Raw genomic sequence first — 27,876 nt, forward strand, 5'->3', positions numbered from 1 at the left:
CGTGGGTATTATTCTCTCTTATTTCTTGCTAATGTTGTTAGGCGTTAGCGAGGCTTGTATAAATTTTCACACTAAAACCTCACGAAACTCCCTCCCTAAAATGGAACTCCCTCCCTCTTTTTAAGGGAAGATGCTTAGTACCCAGCTGGAGAAGTCGCCATCTTCGGTCTTACGCTACCTCGCTTATACGCCTGGCTCCATTTTTATGCCGTGCTGCTTTTCTAAAAGAAATTTATTAATTCATGGGAGTATGAGCCACGACCTTGCTTGCTTTCACCTACGCGAAAGAAAGCACTGAACGCAACTGGGAGTAAGGAAAGTTAACTCAATGTGTGATAGCCAAACAGCCCGCCAGCAGCACTTTGTGGCTTATCGATTCGGAATGTTGTTATTAAGGGCGTGTGGGAAGGCAGTGTACATGGTGTCGTGACAAAAGTCGATTTATGCGGTGTCGCTGAGGCGGGCCTGAAATGCCGTCGAGGACTGACTGCAAGCTACATCGGCCATCGTCCTGCGATCGAAGCACAAGACGTAGTGGCGTCAAACGAGAATTTACGAACGTTAAATAACTACTAAATTAATGTTATACGCTGAAATGCGGAAAATTTGACAATCGAGTAGTAAATTGTCAGAGTTGATAGAGTATTTGTGGTTGATCTCGTCACTTCTCTGCGTGACATTGACGAGAAAGCAGTCGTATTGCGCCATCATCGTCCTAAGAAAATAGGTGTCGAGATGGGGGTATAAACGCCTTTATTTAAAATTGAAATACTCCTTTCTATAGACTCAGGTTGGCCTTGCATCTCCTACACCAGGGAATATGCAGCTCCGAGTCCACATGTAGGAGAGGAGTAAATTAAAAGGGCGACTGCGAACCCACGCCCGGAGTACATCCGGGTCAGTAGGGTATATCAGTTCTCGATGAAGGGGCCTTCTTCGGATGTCTTCTGTGGCAACGCCCTTCCACAGTAAATGTGCCTCCTGGACCACTTCTGTGCTGCGCCCCTTTGAGCAGGGGACCGTTTCTTCGAGATGGTAAGAAAAATGATGCGATATTATTTTACACGAAATCAAAACACAAAGAGCATTAGATCGCTATCACTGCGTGGAAACTAGAGCCTCCCGGCTTTGTCTTTGTGACGGTCCATAAGCTTCATCATGGCGTTGTAGACAATGTCCTTGGCGTGCACTCCGAAGGTGAAATCGACGTGCGTGAACAGCGGATCCGGCACCTGCGCACCAGAGAGAAAACTTGTACAACTATAAAAATGTGTCGGCGACGGAACTGCTGCGGCTCCGTACAACAACTGTAGAATGAGTTGGAGCAGCTGACGTCAGTCTGCGCGACAGAGAATGAAGCCAACCGTTGTCTCGTCAAATTTCGTGCACAAAAGTCCGCACTCAGACGTTAATGCTCTAAGTAGTAAATTTAGTGGTATCTTTCGTGGCTTTAGTTCCCATGGGACAATGAACCCCTTGCCCCGCCAATTGAAACCGACAACACTCGCCTATCGCTATCTGTTGCGTTCATCCCGATTGCCACTACAAGCTGCCCAGAAGTGGGCGTAGGGGCAGACACATGATCACGAAAAGACGGGCATGCGCAATGCCACGTCTAGAAAACAGGCGCTTGCTTACTCGGAGAGCGCAAGAATAGAATTTGGCACGAGCTCGCAGATCCCACAATATTTTGTTCCTGCTTGTGTGGAATTGCACGAACGGGCAGAAAAATAAAGTATAAGGCACCTGGTAGTTTAATATGAGATTCGGCAGTTGTCTGCTGAGGTGGCTGACGTCCGTGGGGTCGGCGAACCAGTCGTTCAGGCTCCAGAAGAGGCCCACGGGGACTTTCACGCCCGACACATTGTACGCCGGAGGGATTTCCTGCGGAGACCAGAGACAGTAAAGTGAAGAAGACGGCCATCGATTCTCGCCAACGATGCACAAAGCGCGAAGGCACAATTAGGCATTTGTCCAGGTGCGTATCCTCCTTTCATTTCCACAACGAAGAGTTGTGAGGAACTAACGGGAAAAGAAAGACTGAACGTGTCATTTCGTTGCTCCGTTCGCAACAATCGATGCATGTAAAGCCGCATCCGAACCCGTAATTTCAGAGACGTGCCATTTTAAGCACGAACAGCATGAGAATAGTGATAGGGAGTGTTGGACTTTCCGACTGCGCAGGATTCGATGCGTTGTAGCCGTAGGATTCACAAGAACATGCGTAGTGAACGTGAGGATGGTCTAAGAAAACAAACAGGCCAGGAGCATTATGTCACATAGCCAGTCTTCGCAAGTCAACGCTCCGAAAAGTCGTCTGCTTCGCTTTTTATCCGTCAAAAAGTATCCGTCACTTTTCGCTTTTTTCTGTGCGTCGCAAGCTGCGACATGGAACATTAGTTAAATAAATTCGCGCACACCTTCTTCATAAGAGATCTGCACAAGCTACTCATGGAAATTATTGTTCATACATCACCGCTCGTAGTTTGTAGGTTTGTCTGTGCATATCCTACTATCTTTATCTACTTTCTCTTGTTTATGCTCATTTAACAAACTGGAAAACAGTGCCATAGAACCAAGGACGAAGAACGTAGAACGTAACGCATGCGCTGAACTTTATCAATCTATAATATGGCTAGACAGTGCGATAAGTTTGGCTGGAGTGATTGCCTAGCCAAGGCTGGCAAGGCCAGCTATGGATATCGCGCTGGGGACACTGTAACCGTTTCGAGGCGTACACCTGAAGCTTTTTTTTCTTTTTTGAAGCAGAGAGGGAAGCCATCAGTTGTCGGCATTTTCAGGTTAACAACTTCCCTGAGTGACTAAGCCCAGGGTAGTTCAGCCTGGCATTGTGACTGAAATTGGCTTGTACGAAATGCGTACTACATGTGGTTGTGTTCTTAAGACTAACCTGTCCATAGACGGCCAAGTTCTTGGAGCTACCGTAGTCGTATTTCTGGAGCCGTTTCTCTCGAACGAGCTGTGTGAAGACAAATAAATAGAGAAAGAAAAGACGTATTCAGTGATCAAAACATCAAAACGACATAGCCGAGTAGAACACTTCGCAGCAGTAATATTGTTTTATGTCTGGGACGCCATTGTAAAGAACCGCACATCGAAATTGTAGTCATCTTTGACGGCTAGAGGGACTTGTTTTCCCACATCCGCATAGAACAAATTTTCCCACGACACCGTGTTTTTGTTGGAGCTTATGCTTACGTACATCACCTGCCACCCCTGGTAGCCTCGGTTTGTACTATAAACGGTGCCGGTTTGCGTTATTGCCAGTATCGGCCAATTGTGGAAGTAAGCGGCCAGCAGGCCGCAAACAACCACCGCAAAGGGAGGCGCAGGATGCTAAGAAAGCTCAGCTTTGCAACTGGACAGGCTGCTTAAACACCTACTTGAAGTCTTTCTGTGATTACCTGTGCTTTTGTTATATAGCTCTGTGATTTGCGAACTGACAGACTCCAAACGGAGACGCACTGCTTGGTGAGACTAAATTTGATAAAAATCTTACTATGCAGCTAGAACACTCAACACACAACATGTACTATAAGTTGTCGAGCGTATAACCAGCTTTCGAAGCTTTAGCAGGCACAACTGCGCTAAGGCAGCCTAGGCTTATAGGCTTGAAAAGGGCAAACGTTTGACCAAAAAGCATGCAGGGAGATAAATGTGTGGGCGATATCGCCTGTTTGCTTTACCTGAGCGAAGTGAACCATGTTCTTGACGGATGTCCCCGCTGGCGTGTGGCTGATGATTACAGGTAGGCGACTCTGCGAAACAAAGCGCTGCCTCATAAAATACTGTTATCTTCAGCATCGTCATCACATACGCAACGTCCAGAGTGGGCGTGTTTAATTGGCTTGCGAAACAGCTTACCACAACGAGAAATGAAAACTCTGCTGGAACCAGGGCGACAACGCTATGTGCGCTGCCGCGAATTCCTACGGCAAACCGTGATTGCTCTTTGTGTGCCAAAAGCACGGCTGTATTGCCAATTAAGTACACATGCAGTAAACAGTTTAGCAAGGGCGCTGCCGTGTTCCATGGTCAAGACCTTTACCCTTAATGATGTAATAATAAAATCTACTGAAGAGCTCAGCGAGCTCAAACTTACACCTAGGATGAAAGATCTTGTAGTTGAAAACTGTGCACGAATTTTGACCACCTTGTGCGCGCCGAAATGCCCGAGAATAAAGTTTCAAAGGGATGATTATGAAAGTTTATTTCATGCAGTTTTCGCATGGTCTATTTTCGCGTCGTCACGCTTACTTGCAAGAAAAGGTCGGCCAAAAAGAAAACTTCATTTCATTTCACCAATACATTGGCCTTACATTTTAAGGTCATGTACGAGCCATGGGACGAACCATCACCCTTAATAGTCAATGCTTTTTTTTTACTGTGTACTGCGACGACTCTCTGCCGTAATCTGTATGACAGGCCGCGCCAAGATTTGCATTGAAGAGGTCACAGCTGCTCAGTACTTAGCTGTGTAGGAAATAATTTTTTTCCGCGAATAGAATTGGGTGGAATTCGCAATTAAGCTTCCATATTTATCGGGAAAGCTACTTGGTGTGTATGCAAGAGTCTGGCTCCGTTAAGCGAGTCACTTGTATTCGTTACTTGAATATTAATTCAGTTTCACAGGCCACATTGCTCAGATGTAAACATCCAGCTGTCTGTCTATGAATGTGCTGGTCACTCCTGGTCGCAATCTCTTGAGCTTCGGTCCTTTCATTTTGATTGAGACCATACATTTCTGCCAATACTAGCACAGGTACATAATTTACACCGCAGGCGAACATAGCAAGTTGAGACACACATGGGCAAAAGGGCGAAGCCTGGTTTCACACGAGAAGACTTGCATCGACGCTGTGGTACTTGCTGCGTCACCTCTCCTTCTGTATTGTTCAAGGCATTTGCTTTAAGGAGGGGAGAGAAATAGCCGCAAGCACAAATCAACATTCCTTGGATGATAGGAGTTCCTTAGTGGATTCGCCAAAGTAGTAATTAACTGATGTAACATCTCACAGCCCATGCACGAGCCTCAGCCACTCCCCCCGCCTCCCTTTTTTGTTGTTCGTGTTCACACTGCACTCCAGCTTATTGGTGCAAGACAGGACTTGGTACTTCATTGTCTTATGTGCATTGACAAGCTCTTGGTGACATCGACCATTATTAATTGGAGTGTCCTGAATTTGACTCAGAACGTAAAGTAATAGCAGGTGAACTGAAGCGCAAGATGGCCTCCGCACAAAGCGCAAAACGGGACAGTTTGTTCCCACGAATGTGCTGTATATTCGGGAGATAGGTGCTACGGCTCGACCTAAAGTTCCTCCGTGATGCAGATATTCTCAGTAGTGAGCTGGTGTGGGTCAACGTGGAATGGTTCAAACGTAGCAGGCTACGCTTAGTGTCCTGTTCCCTGAGTTACTGGGCGCTGTGATGAATTCCGACTTCAGGAAGCGACCGCGTTTCATAAGTGGCGCTCAGGCAGAGCTGCAAGTTTTGCGGGGCAATTTGTCCGCCTGCAGCATGCAACAGTCCTCCTCTACACCAGATGCAGTGGCGAAGGAGAGAACATAAGGAAACTAAAGGCCTGTCTTTTTACCTATTTACCACTCTACAGAGGGACAGAAAATGGTGGTGGGCAAGTAAAATTACATAAAAGAAAGAAAGGTTTAAGCCCTGCCTGCTGCACCTAAGTATCGCAGGGTGCCGAATTAAAAAGAAATGAATAGAACATCAAGTGTATGCCAAATGATAATTTGGAAGAGAAAAAAAACAAAAGGAAAAAAAGGGGGAGGGGAGTTCTATCACCATGGGACCACGGCCAAGGGAACGGGACAGCAATGCGTCATTTATTCATCAAAGGAATAAATAGATAACTACAGAGGGACAATAGAAAGAGGGAACAGAAAGATGACCAGAAGGGAAAGTGAGTGAGTGTGAAAGGACATGGCAGTGTTAATCATGCAGCTAGAGGCGGTCACAAAGTTAGGCAGTTTCGAAAAGCCGCAGCAGCGTTTTTGCAGCTCGGTGCATAGACAACGACACTTGCGGCCAGAGTTCCAGCACCCTTCGCTCTCTCAGTGGTCGACTGTATAAGCGGCTCGGGTTAGCACGCAGACAGTCCGAGAACGTTGTCCATTGCTTCTTCCACCTTCACCTGTTTTTTATAGCTGCTGGCACGTCCACGACTGTTACAGGTTCTCCAGTACACTCTTTCACTTCCAAGTTTATATGTTACCACTACACGCAAGAATATTTCTTACTGGTCCAAAGTTTACGAAATCCATGAGGCAACATACATAAATGTGCGCAGGACGACTCAAAAGCAATGAATAAACGAAAACAAACCGACAGAGGTGAGTGCTTGCCCGCACCCCTGTCTTTTGTTTGCATTGTTCTGACCTATCCCTAGAGTTCACCTAAAAATTGCGCCTGCTACTTTTCATGAACTTCCAAATTCTTTTGCTGTTTATACTGCAAACGTAAGTACACTGCCTAAACTGTAGCACTGAGCGTACCACATTGAACTCGTGCATGTCAGTGCCGGTGATCAGGAAGATGGCGTCCTCGCAGACCTCCCGGAGCACGTGGTACTTGCACATGGTTTTGGCCAGGAACTTCATGAACCAGTTGTTCGGCAAGAAGTCGTACTCGCCGAACAACCGGAAAAGCATCTAAAAAAAGCAACGTGAAGCGCGAAACCATATTTGTAACACGAAAATGTCACAATAGTCGCAACGACCGAGCTTGTCATCGTTACGCATCACTGCAAAATATGTAGCCGCAAGAAACGCTCGCGAACGACGGTTGAATCCTTGACTCGCATGTTTTAAGTAGTTAGTTTTAGTACGAAAAGTTGTGCTTTAAGAAATAAAAAAAAAACTGACAGCCCATGACAAACGGGCCAACAAGCATGCTCCCGTCAGAGTGTACACGCTCTAATGTTGGCGATAAATGAGCTACAAAAGTGGCAGAGAATTCAACCGCTGCTTTGTTAAGTGTTTGAGGGGCCATCACACAAATAAAACGCGAGTCTATCAAACGATGCCTAATCGTTCGGGAGTTTTAGCGCGACGTAAGCGGCAACACGAGTGCTACTGACATCTCGTAACAGTGTGTTCAAACGAAGCACTGTGTTCTACTCGCTGCTGGCGTGAAGTTAAGGGCTGCGCCGTGACGTTTGCGAAGGTGTCTTGTCGTTTTAAGCTTTCTTCGCGAGCTCTCCCGGGGCTGCGGCTGGATGATGCCACCCGCCGTGGTTGCTCAGTGGCTATGGTGTTGGGCTGCTGAGCGCGAAGTTGCGGAATCGAATCCCGGCCACGGCGGCCGCATTTCAATGGGGGCGAAATGCGAAAACACCCGTGCGCTTAGATTTAGGTGCACGTTAAAGAACCCCAGGTGGTCGAAATTTCCGGAGTCCTCCACTACGGCGTGCCTCGTAATCAGAAAGTGGTTTTGGCACGTAAAACTCCATAATATATATATATATATATATATATATATATATATATATATATATATATATATATATATATATATATATATATATATGGATGATCCTGAGGCTCTCTCGCCGAATAGCTTATACAAAATATACAGCATGCATATAACGAATCGGCTTTTATATTAGTTTAGTGGGGTTTTACGCTCCAGCCTTATATATAGACGTCTGTTATATGCTTGTAGAAATGTGCCGTTAACCGGCTGTGTTATCTCTAGAATTACGTAGCGTAGCAGGCCAGATGCTCCATTTTCCGGCCGACTTCCCTATATTTACATTTTCCAGTCATTAAACTACTTCTTCTTAGGCAGTGAAATAACAAACGGTAGCTAAATATCATCACCGCAAAAAATACCCGCCTCCAAGCACTTCAGTTTAGGTTAACGTTTGTTCCAACAAGTGCATTGGAGCTGCGGCTTTTTTTTTTTTTTTTTTAGGTGACGACCACCATGGCAGCCACACAAAGAACCTCTCCGCCCCATTCTAGTTGCAAACGCTGTCACGAAGTGTCACCAGCAGCGCTGCCGATACCGCAAACGCCCGTCAAACTGAAACACGTTTGCGTCATGCGAAAACCGTGGAATTTCCTACGTTTTTCCTTAAAGAAACGAAAACGTTCGTGCCACTGAACGGGTGCGCGCGTCCGGCCGGGCTTTGGGGTCATTTTTGCTTTGTGGACTCAGGCCGTCGCTAATGAACGACGCTCTGCTCTTTGAGTCATTGTCGGGTTGTCGGGTGGCCACCATATTCAGTAAAACTACTTCTTTAGTGCCAACAGAGGTAGCAACGCAAATTGCGTTGTAAGGAGAGCAAGCAGTAGCGAAACAGCAGGCAGCACTTCGACAGACTCACCTCGGCGTCTTTCGCGAACGGTGCCAGCAGTCGCACCGGTGACGTCATGTGCGTCACATTCGCCACCGGCCCTAGCGCAGAGAATAGCTGGATCTGAAAGGAAACATCGCAGCAGTTGAAAAAAAGTAGCGACCAACGGCATACCCTTTCTACAAGGTTGCTATAAATAAATAATAAGGTAACCTAGGCTCTTATCTACAAATAACGTAACCAGTGTAAGTACAGGTTAAAACGGTTTACGTTAAGAGGAAGCTTTAGCTCGGGCCCAACTCCGACGCGGCCTATTCAAATACATGTAAAACGCAAAAACGTTTTTCTAAGATAACCCCTAAACCAATTTTAATGAAATTTGTTGCATTTCAGAGAGAAAGTTAAATTCTAGTGACTGTTGAATCGGAATTTCGATTTAGGGCCTCAATATTGTTAAAAGATTTACAACAATTCGAAAGTTTGAAAAAAATATAAGCACGAATTTATAAAATAGTAGCTCTGCATCAAGAACAGGTATCGCGGTTATGTAAACGGAATCGATTAGACCATTGAAAGCGGACAAATTTGATATGTCATTTGATACCTTACGGGAATTTCTTACGTTGTGTACAACGGTTCCGCAAAAGCTGTATTTACATATTACAAAATTTTTTGAGATTCATATATAACATATCCATTGTGTGCGCTTTAGATGTACTATCGGATGTAATTTACATATTTGTTACATAATTTTTCTTTGCTAAGTAACAGCGTTGGAAACTTGATAGTTTTGTTTTCTGAAAATTTTCGATTTTTGCCCCACTTTTATAAAAAATCGACGACCTAAATCAAAAATTCGAAACCAACAGTCACTAGATTTTAAATATTTCTTTTAAGTGCAAAAAACTTTGCCAAATTTGGGGCAGTGGTTGGCGAGAAAAACGAATTCTCCTTTTACATGTATTAGATAGGAGCACCCGTGTTAGAGCTTCCTCTTAATTTAACTAATTTCACCTGAAGTATCAACGCTGCAACAACAACGTGTTTGCATTTTGTTTCTTGCTGACTTATTACGCGAGCTACTTTTCAAGATTAAGAAATAATGCCGAAATTGAGACACGCACAAACGCGATTGTGTGCGTTTCTTTTTCTTGTTCCGTTTCCTGGGGCTCTTTTTAACTACGAATTCATGTGCCAACTAGCCCAACCGCAAATTCTACTACAGTCGATCCTTTCATCTTCTTCGTGAGCTGGCAGTTGTCCAGGTATAGTTGCATGAATCCTAGTTATCATGTGTAGGGGTTACAGGGATGGCAATGACAAAAGCAATTCTGCAAGTAAATTATTTGCATTAACTGCGAACAGTTCTTAATTAACTGCCTTTTAGAGGACCAAAATTTATTAACGGATCAGTGACATAGCTACTGACAAGCAAATGTGAAACAAAGAAGCAAGTATGTGTAATGAAATTGTTATCGGAAATTGACGAGATAAAGTCACCTAGTAAAGATATAAATAGAAGATAAGGGCAAGGAAAGGTGAGCGAAAGCTGACGTGAAGTGCAAGTACGGGCTCCAAATATAATCAGCTCAGATCAGATGCCTCAGCCTATCAGCGAAACGCATTAGGGTCCTCACCTGCGACAAATTTCCCTTCTATACTTTAAGCTAAAGATAGGGTTCTCTTAATTCCTTGTAATGTGTTCGTGACCCCAGACGCGCCCTATTAAATTTTCCTCTTCAGAATGCATCGCCAAGGCACATTTTGTTTTTCTTGCAATCCTACTCAAAACCGTATGGCTCCCGCTGAAACTAAAGAGATTTACTGGACTTTGTGGAACATGTCGATCTAATACTGAAAAAAAAGCAAGAAAGCTGCAGTGAAGCTTACGGACGGCATTTTTCCGCGACCCGCAATCACGAGACGTCCGGCGAAGGCCACATCGATCGTAACGGAAGTCACACGAAATGGGTTACACCGGTTGCGTAGCAACAAAGATGATCGATAGCTATCAAAGAAGACTTAAGAGCTCTATGACGGCGAGACAACATCCATCATATTTTATGGTTCTTGTTTTTCATCTTTAGTTTCCAATATCAAAGCGAGCGCCGTCTATTCCGAAGCAACAGCGACAAACATTTATTCAAGACCCGCGCAGACGCAGGTAGTCTAGACGGAAGTCGTAGTTCCCAAGTAGTGTTATTACTTAAAATATCACAAATGCTAGATGCCACATTCCAACTGTTTATCGAACGATGTGAACCAAACAATGCGACCTTGTTGAGAAACTTGAGAATGCAGCAAAGGAAAGGGCGTAATCTTCTTCCGAATTCATCAGAACAAAAGTTGACAGTCACTTTAGCATATACGCTAAAGTGGATGAAGGCGAAAGCCTGCGCGCTCACGAAACATTAATTAACTTATTGTTCGAATGCGTTGGTACTTCTTATTACTTGTTTCTTTCTTTACTTGTTTTTCGCTTGTTCTTTTTTTCGATCGCCTAGAAATCACCACTGCTTCTGCGTGGTCAGTGGCACGTTGGAACGGTCGTGGCAAGTCTGCGAAGACTTTAGGACGAATGCCCAGGTTCATCGAGTGACTTTTTTTTTAATTTTAGCACTTCAATCCACGGCGGTAGCTACATGGGCTTGTATATATGGTGCCTCCTACTTTCTTGTAGCCCAGGCAAAATGAGAGGGACACGGAAAGGCTAATTAAACAAACACACAGCGCTGACTTTCAACAAGAGATTTATTCACAGTTTTTGAAGGAGTACTTATATTCCTCAAAGCGTCATCAGACACCAGCACATTGATCGGCAAAGAACAAAACCGGGAAAACCACACGCTGGCACTTTTGTGACGACACTGATTTTTTAGAAGGGCGTTTTTTCAACGCGAACAGAGATAACGGAGCTCTTTTATTGATAAAGAAATTGACGGCTTACTGGCGCATACGCTTGAAGTTTGGTGGCATAGCGCCATACGGTCGTCGGATTTGTCGACCCATGAGCCATCTAAGACTTTCACCTTAAAGATTGAACGCGGACCAAATGTAGGACAACTGCTAATGTCAAGCGATAGCTTACTGGTTGACATGCTGATTTACGCTCCTGTATGTCAGCTCTAGTTAGCGCTATGAGGCGTTAGGATGCTGTGATGTTGCCCTGACTCCAGGATCGGCCGCGTTACAAAACACATTAGAATATTTGGGATGAGTCATATAGCGCCCTGGTACAAAAGGGATTCGAAACATGGTGTCTATGATTTGTCCACGGCTTCGCAATTGTTCACGTTGCATGGTGTTAGGTAAAACATAGCCTTCGAGATCTGCTTCTGCTATTCAGAGGCAACTATCGCTATAACATGGGTTTTGACACCATCTATTACGGGCTACGAGGTGGCTAATTAGGTTACACTACCTCCTGGATCGACCCAGCTTACTATAGGCCAGACTGCCGCTCGTGCAAAGTGTGGAAAGAACCAAGAAAAGCTTCGCTTTAAAGGCTGCGCTTTTATTCAGGCTGAAAGATGTCCTACACGCTACTCCAAGCGCTGGCATGGTATGTAGTCTGCTTCAGACATACTGACCCACGTGCTTCGAAGCGCTGACCCACGTGCTTCGTAACGCTCACCCAGGCGCTTCGAAATGCGAACCTATCTTGCTGGTACCGTGACAAAGAATGGGGCCATTGTGCAAAGCGCTTGTAAGGTATTTGTAATCACAAAGACCGCTAAGTCGGTCGTAAGTGCTAACAGCGTCTGTGTCTCCCAATTTCCATGGTACGTATACGTTGGCTCTGAAGAATTTGTTTCTTTCCGTGTCTCTCTATCTCCGATGCCGTGCTTCAGACCTTAGAGGTCGACAGTACTGCGAAGCCGGTTGTTGCAAGGAGTCAAGTTTACCGACATGAAGACGTCCGACAGTTTAGTGCTCTTATCACTTACGAGGAGCGACAGACGAGGCCACTTTTTCAGCGTGTGGTATATTAAATGCGCTGCCTTTCATCCCTGACGCTCAAGGGTCACACTCCTGAAATTGCATACTGCGTCTGATTGCCTATCTGGGACACTAGTTTTTCTTCTTTTTCTTGAACACCGTAGCTGTATATGCCTACCCTCGCATAGGTTTTTCAATGTCCGTGCCTCAAAGCTCCAGCGCCTTCTACGAGGAGGCAAAGCAAACCAGTGTGGCATCTGCTAACACTTGGGGAAACAAGTTAAGAAACTAACCGATACCACAGAGTTTCATACAATAATTAATGGAGGGAACTCTGGCGCTAGTGTTTACGGGAGCTGCAATTGGGGCGGCTCAGTCTGCGTGGGAATTATAGGAAGTGCATGGATTTGCCTCAACTTCGCCCTTCTGGCTTCAGACGGCTTTGTGAGTGTAAACTCGTCATTTTCAACAACGTGCTGTGTAATAAATAATTAAACATTGTTAAGGGTGTCCTACTGCAGGATTCGAGCACAGGACCTCCAGTACAGAAGCCTGATATTGAAACCATTACGCCACAGACGCATGCATTGACAAGCGGCATAGAACGCCCTTGTGAATTTCTCGCGAGCAAGTCAGCACGTTGAGACGCTTGGCGCGTTTCGATTTGGCCACCTCGACAGGCTGAACTACTGCAATTAAATTAGCAGTTGTGTGTGTTCGCAGAGAATGCGTCTGCAGTTGCGAGTATGCCGATCAGTGTATATCATAGGGACCAGAAAGCCATTGTGACCGTCGTTACTAAGGGACAATGAGTGATGCAATAATGTTTTAACCACAAGTTTCCTTACCACGGCATTTACAGCTCCACTGGTCGTCCACTTTTGCAGGGTAGAGTCGCCATGGGTTTCTGTTTTTTTTTTCGGTGGAAGTTTCTGTCGCGGTTGGCTGCTTTCGCTAGTAAGAAGTTGGCTCGCAAGAATAAAGTGGCAAGGTCTCTCACGGTCAGAATAATCCCGCTGTTAGTCATGCTTACGGTGTAACAACAGTTGTCACGCTTGGAAATTGGAAACGATTACAGCATCGTTTAAGGCTGGAAACGATTCCAGCATGCGATCGTCGCAGGCACGTGCTTAAATATCGGCGTAAAGATGTCTGCGTTAACCAAAGCGTGGTGGAAAGTTGAAGTGACGAGTGGAGATAAGGGATTCTGCGTCTAGCGGTACTCGTGTACCCGCACAAATTCATCGTGAACTCGTCGAAGCGTCTGTGCTGTTTCAATAGGATGTCACGTAAACAGGCATGGTTGTGGCGCGCCTAGTTCTAGACTGATAACCGCGACATGACAGACGTTCACGGTGATCTTCAGGGCAATGACGCCATCAAAGTTTCGGTATAAAGATGAAAACCAATGTTCGGACAACCATGGTGCCTACCAGACAATGAGTATAATTGCGTCTGCGCGTCCAATTTGCCTCTGGCGAGAGCTTACCTTACATTGTATACCCTTCAACACCTCCCCCCCCCCACCCCCCAGTATGTTCTGTGCCACTGCCAGCCGGCGGCTGTTTCTGTACGAAGTGCCGAAGAACAAAAATTACTATGTGAATACGGGCCCAAGAATCCTTGAAGCTGCTTAAAAGATAATAGGCCTGCAACGTTAAACAATAATGGGAGCGCTGGCCAGGGCACGTACACCCACCTTTTCGTTGTACTCCGGCCTCTCCGAGAGCAGTGCGAAAAGTATCAGCGTCCCCTGCGAGTGTCCCACGTAGAAAAGCCTGGTCTGCTGCGTCGTGTTCAGGACATAGTCGAGCATCGCTGGCAGGTCGTACGCGATCATCTGGTCGAAACTGCGGACCATCGCAGAGAAACATCTCTCACTCTCGCAACGACAAGGACATAATCGCGCTAGGACATCTGCGGCCCTGTTTTGGTAAAAGAGATATTCCAATTTGTGCTAGCGGTCGTCAGCCGTTCGAGCGGGGCAACCCGGTGTTCTTTAATCTGGAAGTCTTATTTATGGTAAGGCGACACGCGGGAAGAGGTATTGTTCAGGACTCGCAGCCAGTGCTGCTGGCACCATCGGCGAACTCAAAGTGATAAGAAATTTACGTACGTGACTGGGCGCATCTAGCATCGACTTACTATGCAGTGCAGTGAGATGCACACATAATAATTCAAGGAAAGCATGTAAAATCAAACAGATGCAAAAAAAAAGTAAAGGGCGCAGGCAACTGTGTACTGCGTTTCACCAGCTTCACGAATGCAACAACATCTATGAGGGTCGCGCAAATCAATCAGGAACGAAAACAGACTGTCCTCTAGAAAACCAGAAAAGTATCATCCGTTGACTTCCACTAATAATTTCGCGATAATTGCTGTGCGAGTCACTAATCCTGCCCTGCCTTAGGACATTTAATAAGAAGGATTAGCGGCTGACAGTCGGCGACACTTTATTTTTTCTTCATTCACACCACTAACTTATATTTCTGTTTAATTTCATTTTCATGACATAGAAAGTGCACATATTGCTGCCTTGTTAAGACTACGTTAACTTGTCAGAAACACTAGCATTTGTTGTGTAGACCGTTGAGCTTAACGTGCCAAAGTTACGCTGAGCCTATGTTCCCGAAGGTTATATATATTTTTATTGAACTCTTTACCCACATCACCCAGTGGCATTACAGTGGGGGGAAATGCAAGGCAGATAAATACGAGCATATCAGAAGCAATCAAAGCAATTGGGACCAACACCAAACAGTATTAAAACGCAAGAAAATCACAGTGATGACGCAAATAGCTCGTTGGACATAATTGATTTAAATTCTTCAGACAATGAGTCCCTCCTTTTTATAGACGTATGAAAAAAAAGAATTCTTGAACGAATTTGTACTACAAGAGATTTTCTTAATTTTAACCGCATGATCCCTAGACAATGACACATAAGTTGGTCAAAACATGTATAAGTTACTGTTTATGCCAGTTTTACAATAAAATATTTTATGTATAAACTTACGTTTGAGCACCTGCATACGCTTCGCGAGTAACTGCCGCCCATGAGTACACTTAACACGAGACACGCAGAAATTTTTCGAATAAATACTAAAACATAGCGGACACCTACATTTTGCACTCCTAGTTTATCTATGCCAATCTGAAGCCAAGTGTACCATATCCCGAAGAAGCATATTGTGTAGCTCCGCGAACATTAGTTTCAAATATTAAATCTTTAGTTTCTGAGGGAAATTGCTTTGCATTGTGTCTTAGAAAACCTAAAGCTCGACATGCTATTGCCGTTGCATAGTCGATATGGCGATGCCAACTCAGATGTCGGGATAAATACACTCCGAGGCATTCATACTCAGATAGAGAGCTCGGTTTCGTACCGTTAAAATTGTAAGACAATTTGTGGGGCATTTTCTTTCTAGAGATACACATGTGGACAGATTTTTGTTCGATAATATTTATGCCCCATTTGTGACACCATGCGAGAATCATGTTCAAATCTTTCTGTAATTTGACACTATCATTCGGATCATTAACAACCCTATACAGCACGCAATTGTCCGTAAACAAACGTATATTTGAAGCAATGTCAAAGAAAATTTCATTATAAATAATAAGAATAATCCCGGACCAAGTACGGATGCTTGCGAAACACCAGAGAATACATCAGCATCATTAGAAAACACCATCAATTGCAACCCGTTGAGTTCTTAGGTTGCAGTAATAATTTTTTTTCGTCACTATCATAGCACCTCAATTATCGCAGAAGAGGATGGAAAGCAGCGTCAAATGCATTTGTTCAAAACTCGGCGATCACAGAATCAACTCGCAATCGGTTATCTAGTGCACTTAAGAGGTCATGCGTTAGCTCGGTGAGCTCAGTAATAAAAGGAAAAAGAAACGCTTCCGAAAGACGCACTGCTGGCAGGTAAATAAAATGATAAAAATTAGTTAATAATACTAATAAACAGGACATGTTCACTAGCATCACAAACAATGCTTGTTAGAGATACGGGGCGATAATTAGAAGCATTTCCATGGCTCTGTTCGTGCACAGGTCTTTCGTGAATTGCTCTCCAGTCAAGTGGTAACTCGTCTTCTCCAAAATATTTTATGAAAATGAGCCACAGATATCTGGAAATAATGTGCGCATAGAGGGCCCTGAAATAATTTTTGCCACCCGGGATTAGAGCTCGCGCCCCACGCCTTTTTCGCATTCCCAACCGTACGAATGTAGTCGACCGACATGACCTTCTGTCAAGGGAAAGGCAAAATGTGCGGTGTCCACTGACTCCCAAAAATGGGTGTGCCGATACGTTAACGCAGATGAGATATAGTAAACTTCCGATTTTCAACATACCTAAAATCCCAGAATTCCTTATCCTTCCGCGTGTACTTGACGTGGGTGGTGTATGTGTTGCCGCGAACATTTCCCAACCAGACGTCGTAACCGGCGTCTGCCAAGATGTATGCTGAAAAAAAAAAGACGCAAGGTTATTCTGCTAATGTGCTGCCAGCGTAGATTTAACTGCTGGTGCTTTCTTTTTATCGAGCTACGCGTACTTTCAGCGCTGTAGCGCAGATTATTCACTAAACAATATAGAATAAATTATACAACAAAGCAAAATCAACGCAACTTCCGTGCCTTTCTACCACATATCAATAACCACCGAAGGACAACGCTGGCGTTCAAATCGCTGAGGGAATAGTGGTATTATCAGATATATACCAACGCTTATCAACCTTGATCGCCACCGAGCGAAACCCGTACAATCCGTTGATACTCATCGCTACGTCAAGGCCCGCAGGAACGAGCGGGTGCTTACTAAGAATCAAGGCAGTGCACGTCGATAAATGTTTCACTGTAGCGCGTGATATTAATCACACGGTAATAATTGCACTGAATGTATTCCAACTTAATTGGTCATGTTGGTCATTGGCAAGTCGGTCATGAAGGGCTTGTATTAAGAATAACAATAAATGGTGTCGGTACTCCTTCCCTAACGCCAGCAGTGAGCTGACTCGAAGGCTTTAGGTTAACCTGTGTGGTGTATTTCAAGTAGTTCGTGTATTCTGATAAATAAAATGATAAAGACAGCATAAAAATAATGAAATATCTCGTGTATTCGTTAGAAATTTCTTCAGTAAATATTATCTACCATGTTGTTGCCGTTTGTGGTAGGGTGAGCTGCAGCTCTGGCTTGTGACATGTTGTTAGAAACTGTAAATTACAATGAAGCCTGAATTTCACTTTCTTAGTTTAATCTGATTGAATTAGGCTGTCTGCGCAGAATTATTGTTCCTGTGTTGTGCCAACAATTTGTTTTTAGAGTGCCTTTTTTTCGGTAGGCGATTCTGGGCTTCTATAATCACTTTTTCCTGGAATTCACGCGGAAACGAGTAAATCGTTCTGACGCTCTTGAGAGAAGCTGAGGCGGTTCACTTACAGAAAATTTTTAGTCTATGGAGTGCCCATTGACATTTCTCTTTGAAGCTACTAGACTGTCTATAGACATACTTCATAGCCTGTGTATAAAGAAATTTCATAGAGTAGTCTATAGACCATATTTATTGAGGGCGCCGCCATTTTGCGATCACAGCGCCGTCTATCATCCGGCGCCATGCTGGCATGTGTGATTGCGCTGGAGGGTGCACGGCGAACGTGCTGTTAATTACGAGTGGCATGTTCTCGCGCTTTTCCGAGAGGTGTCAACAAGTTGTTTGAATAGGGAAACTTAACGTGTCGTCACTAAGCTTTTAGCTATGATATAGCCGCAATATTGAAGGCGACGGGCCTAGAGGCGCTCCCGCAGTTCCGCCCACGATCGAAATAGCAGGCGAGTCAAGTCTGAACATTTTCGATACGTAACGTGTACATGTAACGTGTTATTATTGTATGTCTAGCCTTGAACTCTATTAAAGCATCACTCAGGCGACAACAATCAGAGGTGTTTCCAAGTGTCATGTGGCGTATCGCACCTGCGTACACCCTGCGAACTCTGCGTACATCCTGCGTACAACTGCGAAGCTCCGAAGGAGCACGTTTTGCTAGCTTCCGTGCTATAATTTTTCCCGGTACGACTTTCTAAACAATGTTTACCTTGCACCCGGGCATCAAGCTTTACAATATAAAGAACTGTAAGATAACTCGATTGAAAGGGCTGTTAAGAGGGATAAAATGAGCTAATGATAGCGATTGCGAATATGCCATGATCAACTACACGCACACGACGCGTTGAAAGATTATGCGCTCTTCAGTCTCGAATGGTGCCTGTGAGTGCAAGGGCCCCTCACCTACTCGAGAGAGCTCAAAAACGGCCAACTCTCTGCAACAGCAACTTTATTTTTTGCAATAGAACAGCGCGCGATGAGCGACGTCGACAGCTTGCCGGCGATATTCGGAAGCACGGAAGAGCCCATGTGAACTATGGGGCTGTCCGGCACACGGTATACGCATGGCTTTGTTTATGGAATGGACAAGAACATGCCTTTATTTCCTAGTCGACACGTACTGTTTTCATAATACATCCTCGGTCACCTTCCACCAGAACGTTGGTTGCCAAGCATGATAATCTTAAAACACGTTTGAACAGAATAATTTTAATGCGCGTGCACGAAGAAATAGTTAACTTCATCCATTCGCAATAGTTGACCGACTCGAATACGCGCCTTTCTTTCATATCACAGTTTGATCGTGGCTGCCGAGTTCCGAGTTCGTCGCCGAGCGCTGACTGGAAACAAAATGTTCCGAGCATACACGCGATGGCACCAAGCCCTTTCTGTTAATGCTGGCGGAAATACAAAGCGGACGCTCCTCTGCTATCGTATAGCAGCGGTGTCCACGAAGTCGCCGCGGCTGAAGATGCCTTGCCCCCTTGCTTCCGAAAGTTATTTTTGCAGCCGAATACAGCACAGTGGTAGCCCCGTGACCTCGAGTCATCTGACATCGCAGAAATCCCAGACAGAATACCTTAGGATCGCACTAATTCGCAATTAAACCGCTACCATTACAACCTGCCGCTGGGAGAAAGCGGAATCCGCAGATACCAGTGCGAGGAGGAGAGTGGCGCGACGCGCTGGTTCCAGGCTACGTTCCTCCTCGCTGATAAAATGGACTATAAATGGTCAAAGAACTGATGGAGCTTACACATTTTATAGGCTATTATCGATAAAAAGTCTGCACAGAAATCGCATAGACTGTTATAGATAACCTAATGGCTTCTGGTTTTGCACTTTTTAATGGACTATCGTCTAGTAAATGTGTATACACAGATCCATATAGAATATTTTGATTCTTTATAGATATTGCTTCATACTTTTATCGACCATTCTATATGCAGTGTCGATAGAAATATTCCACAGGATGGTCTACAAAGTGTCAATTCATTTTTTGTAAGGCAAGTGTAGCACGCTTCTTGACGGCGTGGGTGCATTTCTTTATTTCCCCGCTTCTTTCATAACCTTTCAGTTGCTTAATCGCCTTCACCAAGCACATTGCGGGCTAACCAAGTTTTCTGTCGTCGTTGTAGCTTCCAATTTCGATTTTTGTATCACGCTTCTTGATTAGATTACGTGATCTGTAAAAGTGAGGGCTTAGGCACTGCCTAAAATGACACCCGGTGCAGCCATACCCGTGCTGTGGCTCGACCTGTATTCTACTTACAATGGAATGTCCAGTGAATTGTCCCTAATACTTGTATCATTCCGGATGATTGCTAGTGTCACATGTTGGTGACACTAAAAAGTATTACCAAAACAAATTTTCGTGTCTGGTTTGACACTGGTAACCTGGAAACAACTCCAAAGGTTCGCAGTAAGATGGAGACTGGAGTAACAGCTGCCGAATGGAGGAAGCCTTGTCCTATATCTACACCCGTGAGCAAAAAGATACGGACCACAGGGACATCGAAAAAAACAGAATTTCATTGTAAATAACACGCATAAACGGAAACTGACAAGTGCACTAGAAAATTCGTAATGCCAAGGTCAGACTGCAATCTTTAATGTCAAGTTGCATTCAATGACAGAGGAGAAAATGAGGTTTTATCGCGCAATCCCTGGTCCGTATACTTTTGCTCACGGGTGTACCTATATTCAACGTTCCGACTAGGGAACTTGCCCGCGTCAGGCCGAGAACTCCAGGCGAAGACAACTCCCCTTCAAATTGTGTTCACTTAGACTGATTGGTAGATAGCATATCCAAAAAAGATAAATAAAAAAACCTGCTCAAGCCACGAGACAAAGAAGGCAATAACCAGACATAATAAATCGCTGATTTTCGTTATGTCGTGCCTGCATGTTGCTCTCGTTATCCCATCGTCGCACTGGTCTTTCGTTCTTTTGCTTTGTTCGGCCACTGTTAATCACTGATAAATTTAGAAACAGTCAGTTCACAACTGTACCGAGGCTCTCTGGGGGATAGTTGATGGCCCAATCAGCCGAAGAGCTGAGCAGACCATGCTGGAGGAAGACTACCGGCTTCGGCCCTTTGGCGGGCCGCTGCTTGTGACCGTCCGGCATGCGCTGGATGTTGATGACGAAGCCGTCGCTGGTCGTCACCCTGTGCTCTTCCACGGGGTAGCCCTTGTCTCTGATAATTTCCGTCTGAGACCGAACCGAAGAAAATAAAATGAAAAGGAAGTAAGATGCAACACAATAAATAGGTATTCACGTCAGTCGTCTGTGTAGAGGAGGAGGATGGGGCTAGCTAACAGCGGCTCTAACGTTTCAGGAGGCATGCCAGTAGCTGAACGTCACCTTTAAATTGCGGGGATAAACATGCCACAGAGTTAATCGCATCATGAGCAAGTCAAACGCTATCAAGAGAGATCAAGGCGCAGCAGGTGAAGATCAAGCAGCAGGTGTAGAATACCACCACTCTGACGAGGTCACCCAGTGGCCGATGAGAATGTCTACCGCATGAAACGACCGGTAACATTTAGTATTACTTGCTAAACATCACCACTTATAAAATATATTGGTGTCTCAGAAGCTTCCGGAGGATGCGAAACACTTCTTTCCTGAGTATCCTGTGTACCGGCGGGAAGATTAAGTCATCCGCGGTCGCTCACAGAGCCACTCTGTGTTTCAATCTGTCAATGAGAATCTCGCGCTCTTCCACAAATTCTGGACGTTCTGCGCTTCAGCTGTCTTAAGGAAAGGAAACATAGTACGATTCCGCGTGCGCTCCAACGTACGACTTGTTGTGTCACTAACCGCACTGAACGAAACATTTCGGCAGCAGAAACAGCCATATTTCCGATCTGACGAATGTCCTATCGGACGCCATGTGGCATGCCACATGCCTTCTGCGTATGCTCTCATCTGGGAAATTGGCATTCGATTGTTGTCGACATTAACGCACTTACTTTTTAAGTGTGCACTTGTCGAAATCTGAAAGTATGAGCCAACTGGCCCAGTAATAAGTTCTCTCGCGCGTGTATATTCCTTTGAGGCTGCTGGTGAACGCTGTCAGATTACACGCAGGAGTTGCGTTACCCTATAGCTGCGTAGGATAATAGATACGATGCACTTATACACTTACAGATTGTAGAGCTGACCTTTAAAATTAAAAGCCTAGTGCCAGGGCGCTTCTACCTCATGAGCTCGTTTTCCACCACATTGTACACATGCGTCCCCTTTTCACTTGGTGTAGGTGCGACCCGCAAGTGCTCCGCGCAACCGAATTTCGGCAAGCGCTAACCGCAGTGTTTATCATCAATGGCCCAGTGAAGATAGCACTGTGAAAAGCTTACGAACAGACTACAGAATACAGTGAGGAGTCCATTGTCGCAGAGGCAACATTGTCTGCAGCAAGAAGGCTTGGATGCCATCGCCAACACTCAACTGCAACTGTGAGTGCTCGCCTTATCAGCTGGCCTTGAGCGAGTCCACGGCGGTCGGGCGAGGATAAGAATGCTATCGATTCAGAGAGAAACACCGGGCCCTTAAGATCTCCGGTATCTCTGCATTAGACCTGCTAATCCTTATCATATCCAAACAGTGCAAGAGCACACATAGGCAGGTGAGAGAGAGCCTTCCTACCCAAGAGTCATCGACTGTTCGTGTTTTCATTCCAAAGATTATCACTATACGTATTCTGAATGCGAGTTCTAAGGTATCTGCGTCGTCAATTGAAATAAGAAAGATGGGCTAAGTTTATCGCCTGAGATAGTATCGCAGGAATGCTTATATGGACTCTGATGTAGGTGTGCGCGCGGGCTTGTGCGGAGAATTAAAAATAAAGAAGACGGAGAGAGAGAAAGATTATATATATATATATATATATATATATATATATATATATATATATATATATATATATAGAATATATGTATATATATATATACACACATATATATATATATATATGTATATATATATATACATATATTCTATATATATATATATATATATATATAGAAGAGAGTAAAGGCAGGGAGGTTAACCAGACGCACGTCTAGTTTGCTACCCTGCACTGGGGGAAAGGGAGAGATGTTAAAATTTAAATGATGCGAATCCTTCGGGAAGCGATAAATTAAATTCTATACATCGCCACCGATTGGCGCAAAGTACAGACTGGAGTATTACCCAACCTGAAATTGCTAAACGCCACGTATCCCACTCGCTATAGGGCCAACGGCCCTTGGTGCGGTGGCATGCCCACCCCAATACATGTAACCTGGGAGTGCACTAAGCGCCCTCATAGGCCGCATAGCACTAACACAATGGAGCAGTGGGAGGCACAGCTCACCCGCTCCGATTTCGCAGGAGAAAAGTCCTTAATTAGCCTGGTCAAGCAGGCGGCAGAGGCAAGTGGGGCCTTGGACTGGGGGCTCTGACCGCCCCTCCTTAAGATATTTTTCTGTCAAATAAAGTTTCTATATAGATACACTTACATGCTTGCGTGCTCATGTGTTTATTTTTATATTATACAACCTGTAACCTTATGCAGCGTTTCTGCTGATGCGCTACACCAGTCAAAAGCCTAGGCGTAATATAAACATCAATTGAGGCGGATGCACTTTGTCAGACGTTGACGGCAGCTATGTGACGAGGACGAAGGTGATATACGATGTTTGGCCCTTACAGCACACAAAATTTACTGAAAGTTGTGAATTTTACGCATACGGCGAAGGAGGTGTGCCTGATCAGATTTCACGCGCGTCCCCAACAGTGTTGTGCTCTCTAGAAAGTACGTTAGTACCAGTGCTTAGTCTGCAATATTAAATACGTCACCCTTGTCATTTGCAGTCTCAGGAAAGAGTTAAATAGATGTACATTACCCGCCAGACATCTGATTGCGCCTTTCCGCACCAGACTCGTTACATGAATGCCACTTTGAAGCACCGTATATATTCAACATTCGAGGAAAACCACAGCCACTTTAGCTATTTGTCGTTATCATCAAGGTCTACCTTAATACAACGACGTGCTATAATAAGATTGCATTCCATAGAAGAAGAAAGAAAGGTCTCATAGCATTTGACAGACCCTTTCGCGCTAGCTTTACAATAGTGCCTTCGCGACAGTGTTGCGTAAGCTCACCGCTTCATTGCAGGCAGCTCAATGGGAAATCAAATGTACGACATTTGCTTGGGACAGCACTATACAACCACGAAAGAACACAAGGAACACGGGTGCCAATTTGCACCAAAATCAGCTTCTATGCTTCACATAACCGGCCCACGATGACGGGCAGTCAATTACCATAACAAACTGGTACCAACTGACTGTAGAAGAAATGTTTCCACTTGTTTGCAGCGTTGCATATAAGTAATATGATTCAGTTATCAAGTTATGCACTGTTAGTTTCCATCCAAGGCACATATATTCAAGCCAGAGGTGCTAACGCAGAACCTGTGTCTCACGCTTTCGTCAGCTTCTCCGAACTCTTTGTTTTAGTTAATGTGTGCTTTAGTCAACCCTGTTTCCCCATTCATCACCAAGTAGAAGTATACTACCTCAGATTCTGCTTGCGCCTCAATGTCGAATGGAAGAGCCTACGAGATAGCTTGAAAATATGGTTCGCACATGCCTCTGTGCAAGGATCGCTATTTACCGAGCGACCGCCGATGTCTGGAAAGGTGGCCCCGAGCCTTCTTCTTGCATATTTGATTGACATTAATTTGGCGGAATCATGCAGAAGAGTCTTGGTGATCTGGGAAGACGCCCTGAGGTGGAGCGATTGCAGGATCACAGACATGCCAGGGCTAAGCACACGCGAATCAACATGACCACCACCCTCAGAACCATCGCAACCTTCACATACACCACCCTGATTCATTCCGAGTCATGCACTCACAACATTCCTGCACGCATCTGGGTCGACTGGAGCTGCGCCTTCGAAACCCCGGACGTGGCAGCCATCACCACGGACAGGTAGCAGTAGCAGCAGTAGAGCAGCGGTGGTGAGCGTGAGGCATGTGCCCTGAATCACGAGCAGCGCCATGTTCAAGCTCGCCGGGTGACCCGAGACAGGCTGCTCTTGCCGCGCCGCAGCAGCGGCTATGGAAGCCCGGCTGTTTATCTAGAAAAGAAAGAGCGCGTCCCCTGTCGAACAATCGCAACTGGAGAACAGTTTTTGCATGTTATCGGTGGCATTCGACACGCGTGATGCCACGGCACTTGAGTTACGTACTTTTCAGAAGGAGCGCCCGGAACTCGCTCAAATCTATATTCGGTGCAGTGAGCTCAGCTAAGGCGCTTAATGCCCAATGAGCCCCGCACTTACTTATTTTCTTGCCTGGCATGCGTCGTGGAATAAAATGTTGCCAAGATGACATTAAGTGTTTCGACAGTTGAATGAATCTGTAATTCTGTAATCGAGCAGCAAGCTGCAAGAGAGCTGCTGTGGAAGACCCTTCATTTCGCTCATCTTTATTTTTGTTTAATCGAGAGAATGCAAGTGATCAGCAAGATCATGTGCCACCGGCTGCACCTTTATAGACTGTTTTCGTGTGACGTCACTGACGCGGCTCTCACTGCGCTAGTACCCAAACATGGCGGCCACTATGATGTCAGTGCATTGTATTATCTCGCGCACATTCTTTTGCTTATTGACGGTGACTGTTTTTCACCGGGTTATCAATGTTATCCCTGTGCCGTTCAACAAAAGATGGGCGCGTCATGCTGTCACGTTTCTTTATTACACTCATTCTCGAGCTGCTAGTACCTAAAGATGTCGGCCGTGGTGACGTCTGTGCAAACTATCTATTGGACATGCTTTGATAGTCATCATCATACGATGTCATAAGCTTATAATCTCCTGTGACGCTGAACTTCTACCGGGTACTATGCGAGAGGCTCTGTCACATAACCGAAAACGCCAACGATTCCGTACTACGCTAAATATACAGAACAACGAAGTGTGTAGAAATTAGTTCTCAGAAGGTGGTGCTATTCTTTGAGGAGCGAGCAAGCAAGCAAATGAGCGGGATGACGGCGTCCACTATGAGAGTGTTCCGGGCTTGTATAATTTAACGATTGTGTTCCGACGCTATTCTTTTTCGCTCTTGAGTGGTATTAGTGGCGCTCTGCTCACGCTGTCACCGGCATCGACCGGCAGTGAAAGGCAGGTAAGATAGAGAAGAAAAGAATCAAGCTAAAGAAATCCCTACATTGCACCGGCCCTGATGTCGGTGCAATTCAAAGCACGAGGAATCGGTGAAATTTGCTGGTACCGTTTTTGTTTAGCTCATTGTTAGTGCTGCGTAGGCGAATAAGTGAGGCAATGCCTTGTAAGAACCTAGGTATAGTGCTCAGCGATCGAAACGCGATACCTGGAGTGTGTGGCTGCCGCCTTTTTTCTTCTTTTTTTTTTTTTGCAGCACCGGTGAACGCTGCGAGATCGCTGTGAGACGAAATGCAGGAACAATGCGTCACAAAGGTACTCCCTTTGATTACATACCACGGTGCGTCAGCTCGGCGTCCCTGCAGGGCCCACGGTTGGTGCAAAAAACGATCGGCAGTCATGCACTCAGAGTAACGCGTTTCAGTCGCCGAGCACTGTACGTAAAGGAACGCTATAAAGTTACTATACAGAGATTTAAACTTACACACTCTCATGGTCTTGTGTCGGCATAAGTTACTGCACAAACGTCTCTTAGTAGCATGTGCCCCTTGCACACGCGGTGCGGCAAAATGGGGCGAAGACTCAAGTTCCGACCTTGTGCCACTACGCCAGTTATTTTAGAAAGAGGAAACTGCGAGCAACCGCGCTTCGAGCGATAGTATGTAATACGCTGGGAGAAAACCGAGCGCGGTGGCAACAGATGACGCATAGGCTCGCGTGTTGCGTTTCACATTATCTAAGGGCTCGTGACCGCCACTTAGTCAAATCTTGACGCTTAGCTCATAATTTTTTCCCGGTGAAATGAATGCCACTGCATTTGGCACAGTGACTGCCGAAAACGAACATTTCACTGTTGTAAATAGATTTTAATGGCCTAATTTGCTCAACCTTCAGAGGTACTTACGGTCACGGTGTTTTTTTAGCTTTCTTGTCTAAATAGTTATGAGTAGGTGAGAACACTCGTGCCACGGTTAGTTTACCAACATAATGCTGCACGCAATTGAACGAGGTAAATAAAGTGACCTACGACATGCGTGCATTGGTCTCGCTTTGAAGTGGTTTCGGTTCGGTGGGAGACAAGAACAAAACGCTGAATGCTAGACACACCGTGCATACAGCAAGCTCGAACCAAGAAGATGCGCTACGTGAATTCTATTGTATTAGGAACGTGGCATGCTAAGAGCCTTACGAGTATTAACGAGAAGTCCAGCCTGATTGTTTCTATCACCTAAAGCGCAACCGTCTGAATTCCAACGAGTTTTTTTCTACAAGTGGTGAGAACTTCCGGCAAAAGTAACCTTGGTAATCAGGAATTCACTGCTGAGAAATACTGACACAGCGTTAACGTGGTTTCAGACTTGCGGTTTCTGTTACCTAATGCTAAAGCGATGCTCTCGCACAACGCTAAATCAGAGGCACCACGTACAACTTACACTTGACACTTATGCATCAAAAATTAATGTTTGTTACCCCAAAGCGTGAAATAATTGAAAAGTCAAGCCCTCTCACCTAACTGATAAGCTGGCACTCCACTGACGACGACAAACACTTGATTTCGCGTCCACACCGGACGGCGATTTGCGACAACAATCGCTCTGGGATGAAAAAACAAACCGGGCTCGAAGCCGCCGCTATCCCGGAATCGGTCGTCGCTAACAGAGGGGTGTCAGGCCACTACTGCATATCAGCCTTTTCCCTCGTTCGGTCGGCGGGTCTCGGGCGACCCTCGCGCCTCTTCAAGGGAAAGAGGGAGAGGCGTATGTAGAAACGGTATAGTTGTTGTCGCTGTTCTCCACAGCCCTCATCTTCTCTTCTCCCCTTCCGTGTTATCCTCTCAGGGATGGCTTGGCCTTCGAAACACTGGTATCCTTCCGTCGACGGCTAAATACACGTTTGGCGCAATCGCTGGGTCGCCGCAGGCACAATACGGATTATGTCAGTGCACGCGTGCGCGTGCCTGTGAGAGAGAAAGACAGCGCACCCTTCCTCAAACCAAGGAGTAAAAGCTGTCAAGGAC

At 45.3% G+C, this 27,876-nt stretch overlaps 1 protein-coding gene across 4 annotated transcripts; it reads right to left on the bottom strand.

Annotated features, from left to right (window-relative positions):
- Positions 1–735: 735 nt before the first annotated feature.
- On the bottom strand, positions 736–27,546 carry LOC142575366 (lysosomal acid lipase/cholesteryl ester hydrolase-like). Of its 4 annotated transcripts, none has more exons than XM_075684689.1 (11): positions 27,369–27,546; positions 24,591–24,815; positions 20,689–20,890; positions 16,647–16,758; positions 13,980–14,130; positions 8,372–8,464; positions 6,537–6,692; positions 3,708–3,779; positions 2,912–2,980; positions 1,747–1,884; positions 736–1,232 (listed from the first exon to the last, which is right to left on the bottom strand). In XM_075684689.1, exons 2-11 carry the CDS (start codon positions 24,735–24,737, stop codon positions 1,113–1,115), a joined length of 1,260 nt encoding a protein of 419 aa, XP_075540804.1. In that variant the 5' UTR covers positions 24,738–24,815; positions 27,369–27,546; the 3' UTR covers positions 736–1,112. The 4 variants fall into 4 exon arrangements, with proteins under 4 accessions (XP_075540804.1, XP_075540803.1, XP_075540807.1 ...); XM_075684688.1 differs by lacking the exon at positions 27,369–27,546 and adding an exon at positions 26,348–26,450; XM_075684692.1 differs by lacking the exon at positions 27,369–27,546 and adding an exon at positions 26,344–26,450.
- Positions 27,547–27,876: the final 330 nt, after the last annotated feature.

Source organism: Dermacentor variabilis, chromosome 3, assembly GCF_050947875.1.
Source record: "Dermacentor variabilis isolate Ectoservices chromosome 3, ASM5094787v1, whole genome shotgun sequence".
NCBI lineage: Eukaryota > Metazoa > Arthropoda > Arachnida > Ixodida > Ixodidae > Dermacentor > Dermacentor variabilis.

Bases quoted from the DNA above. Each gene is read 5' to 3' on its own strand.
- LOC142575366 (XM_075684688.1), bottom strand. The intron at 16,759-20,688 runs GTACAGTTGTGA...TTTTTTTTTCAG, and splicing joins CTATCCCCCAGAGAGCCTCG to CATACATCTTGGCAGACGCC. The intron at 6,693-8,371 runs GTGAGTCTGTCG...TGCTTTTTTTAG, and splicing joins CGTTCGCGAAAGACGCCGAG to ATGCTTTTCCGGTTGTTCGG.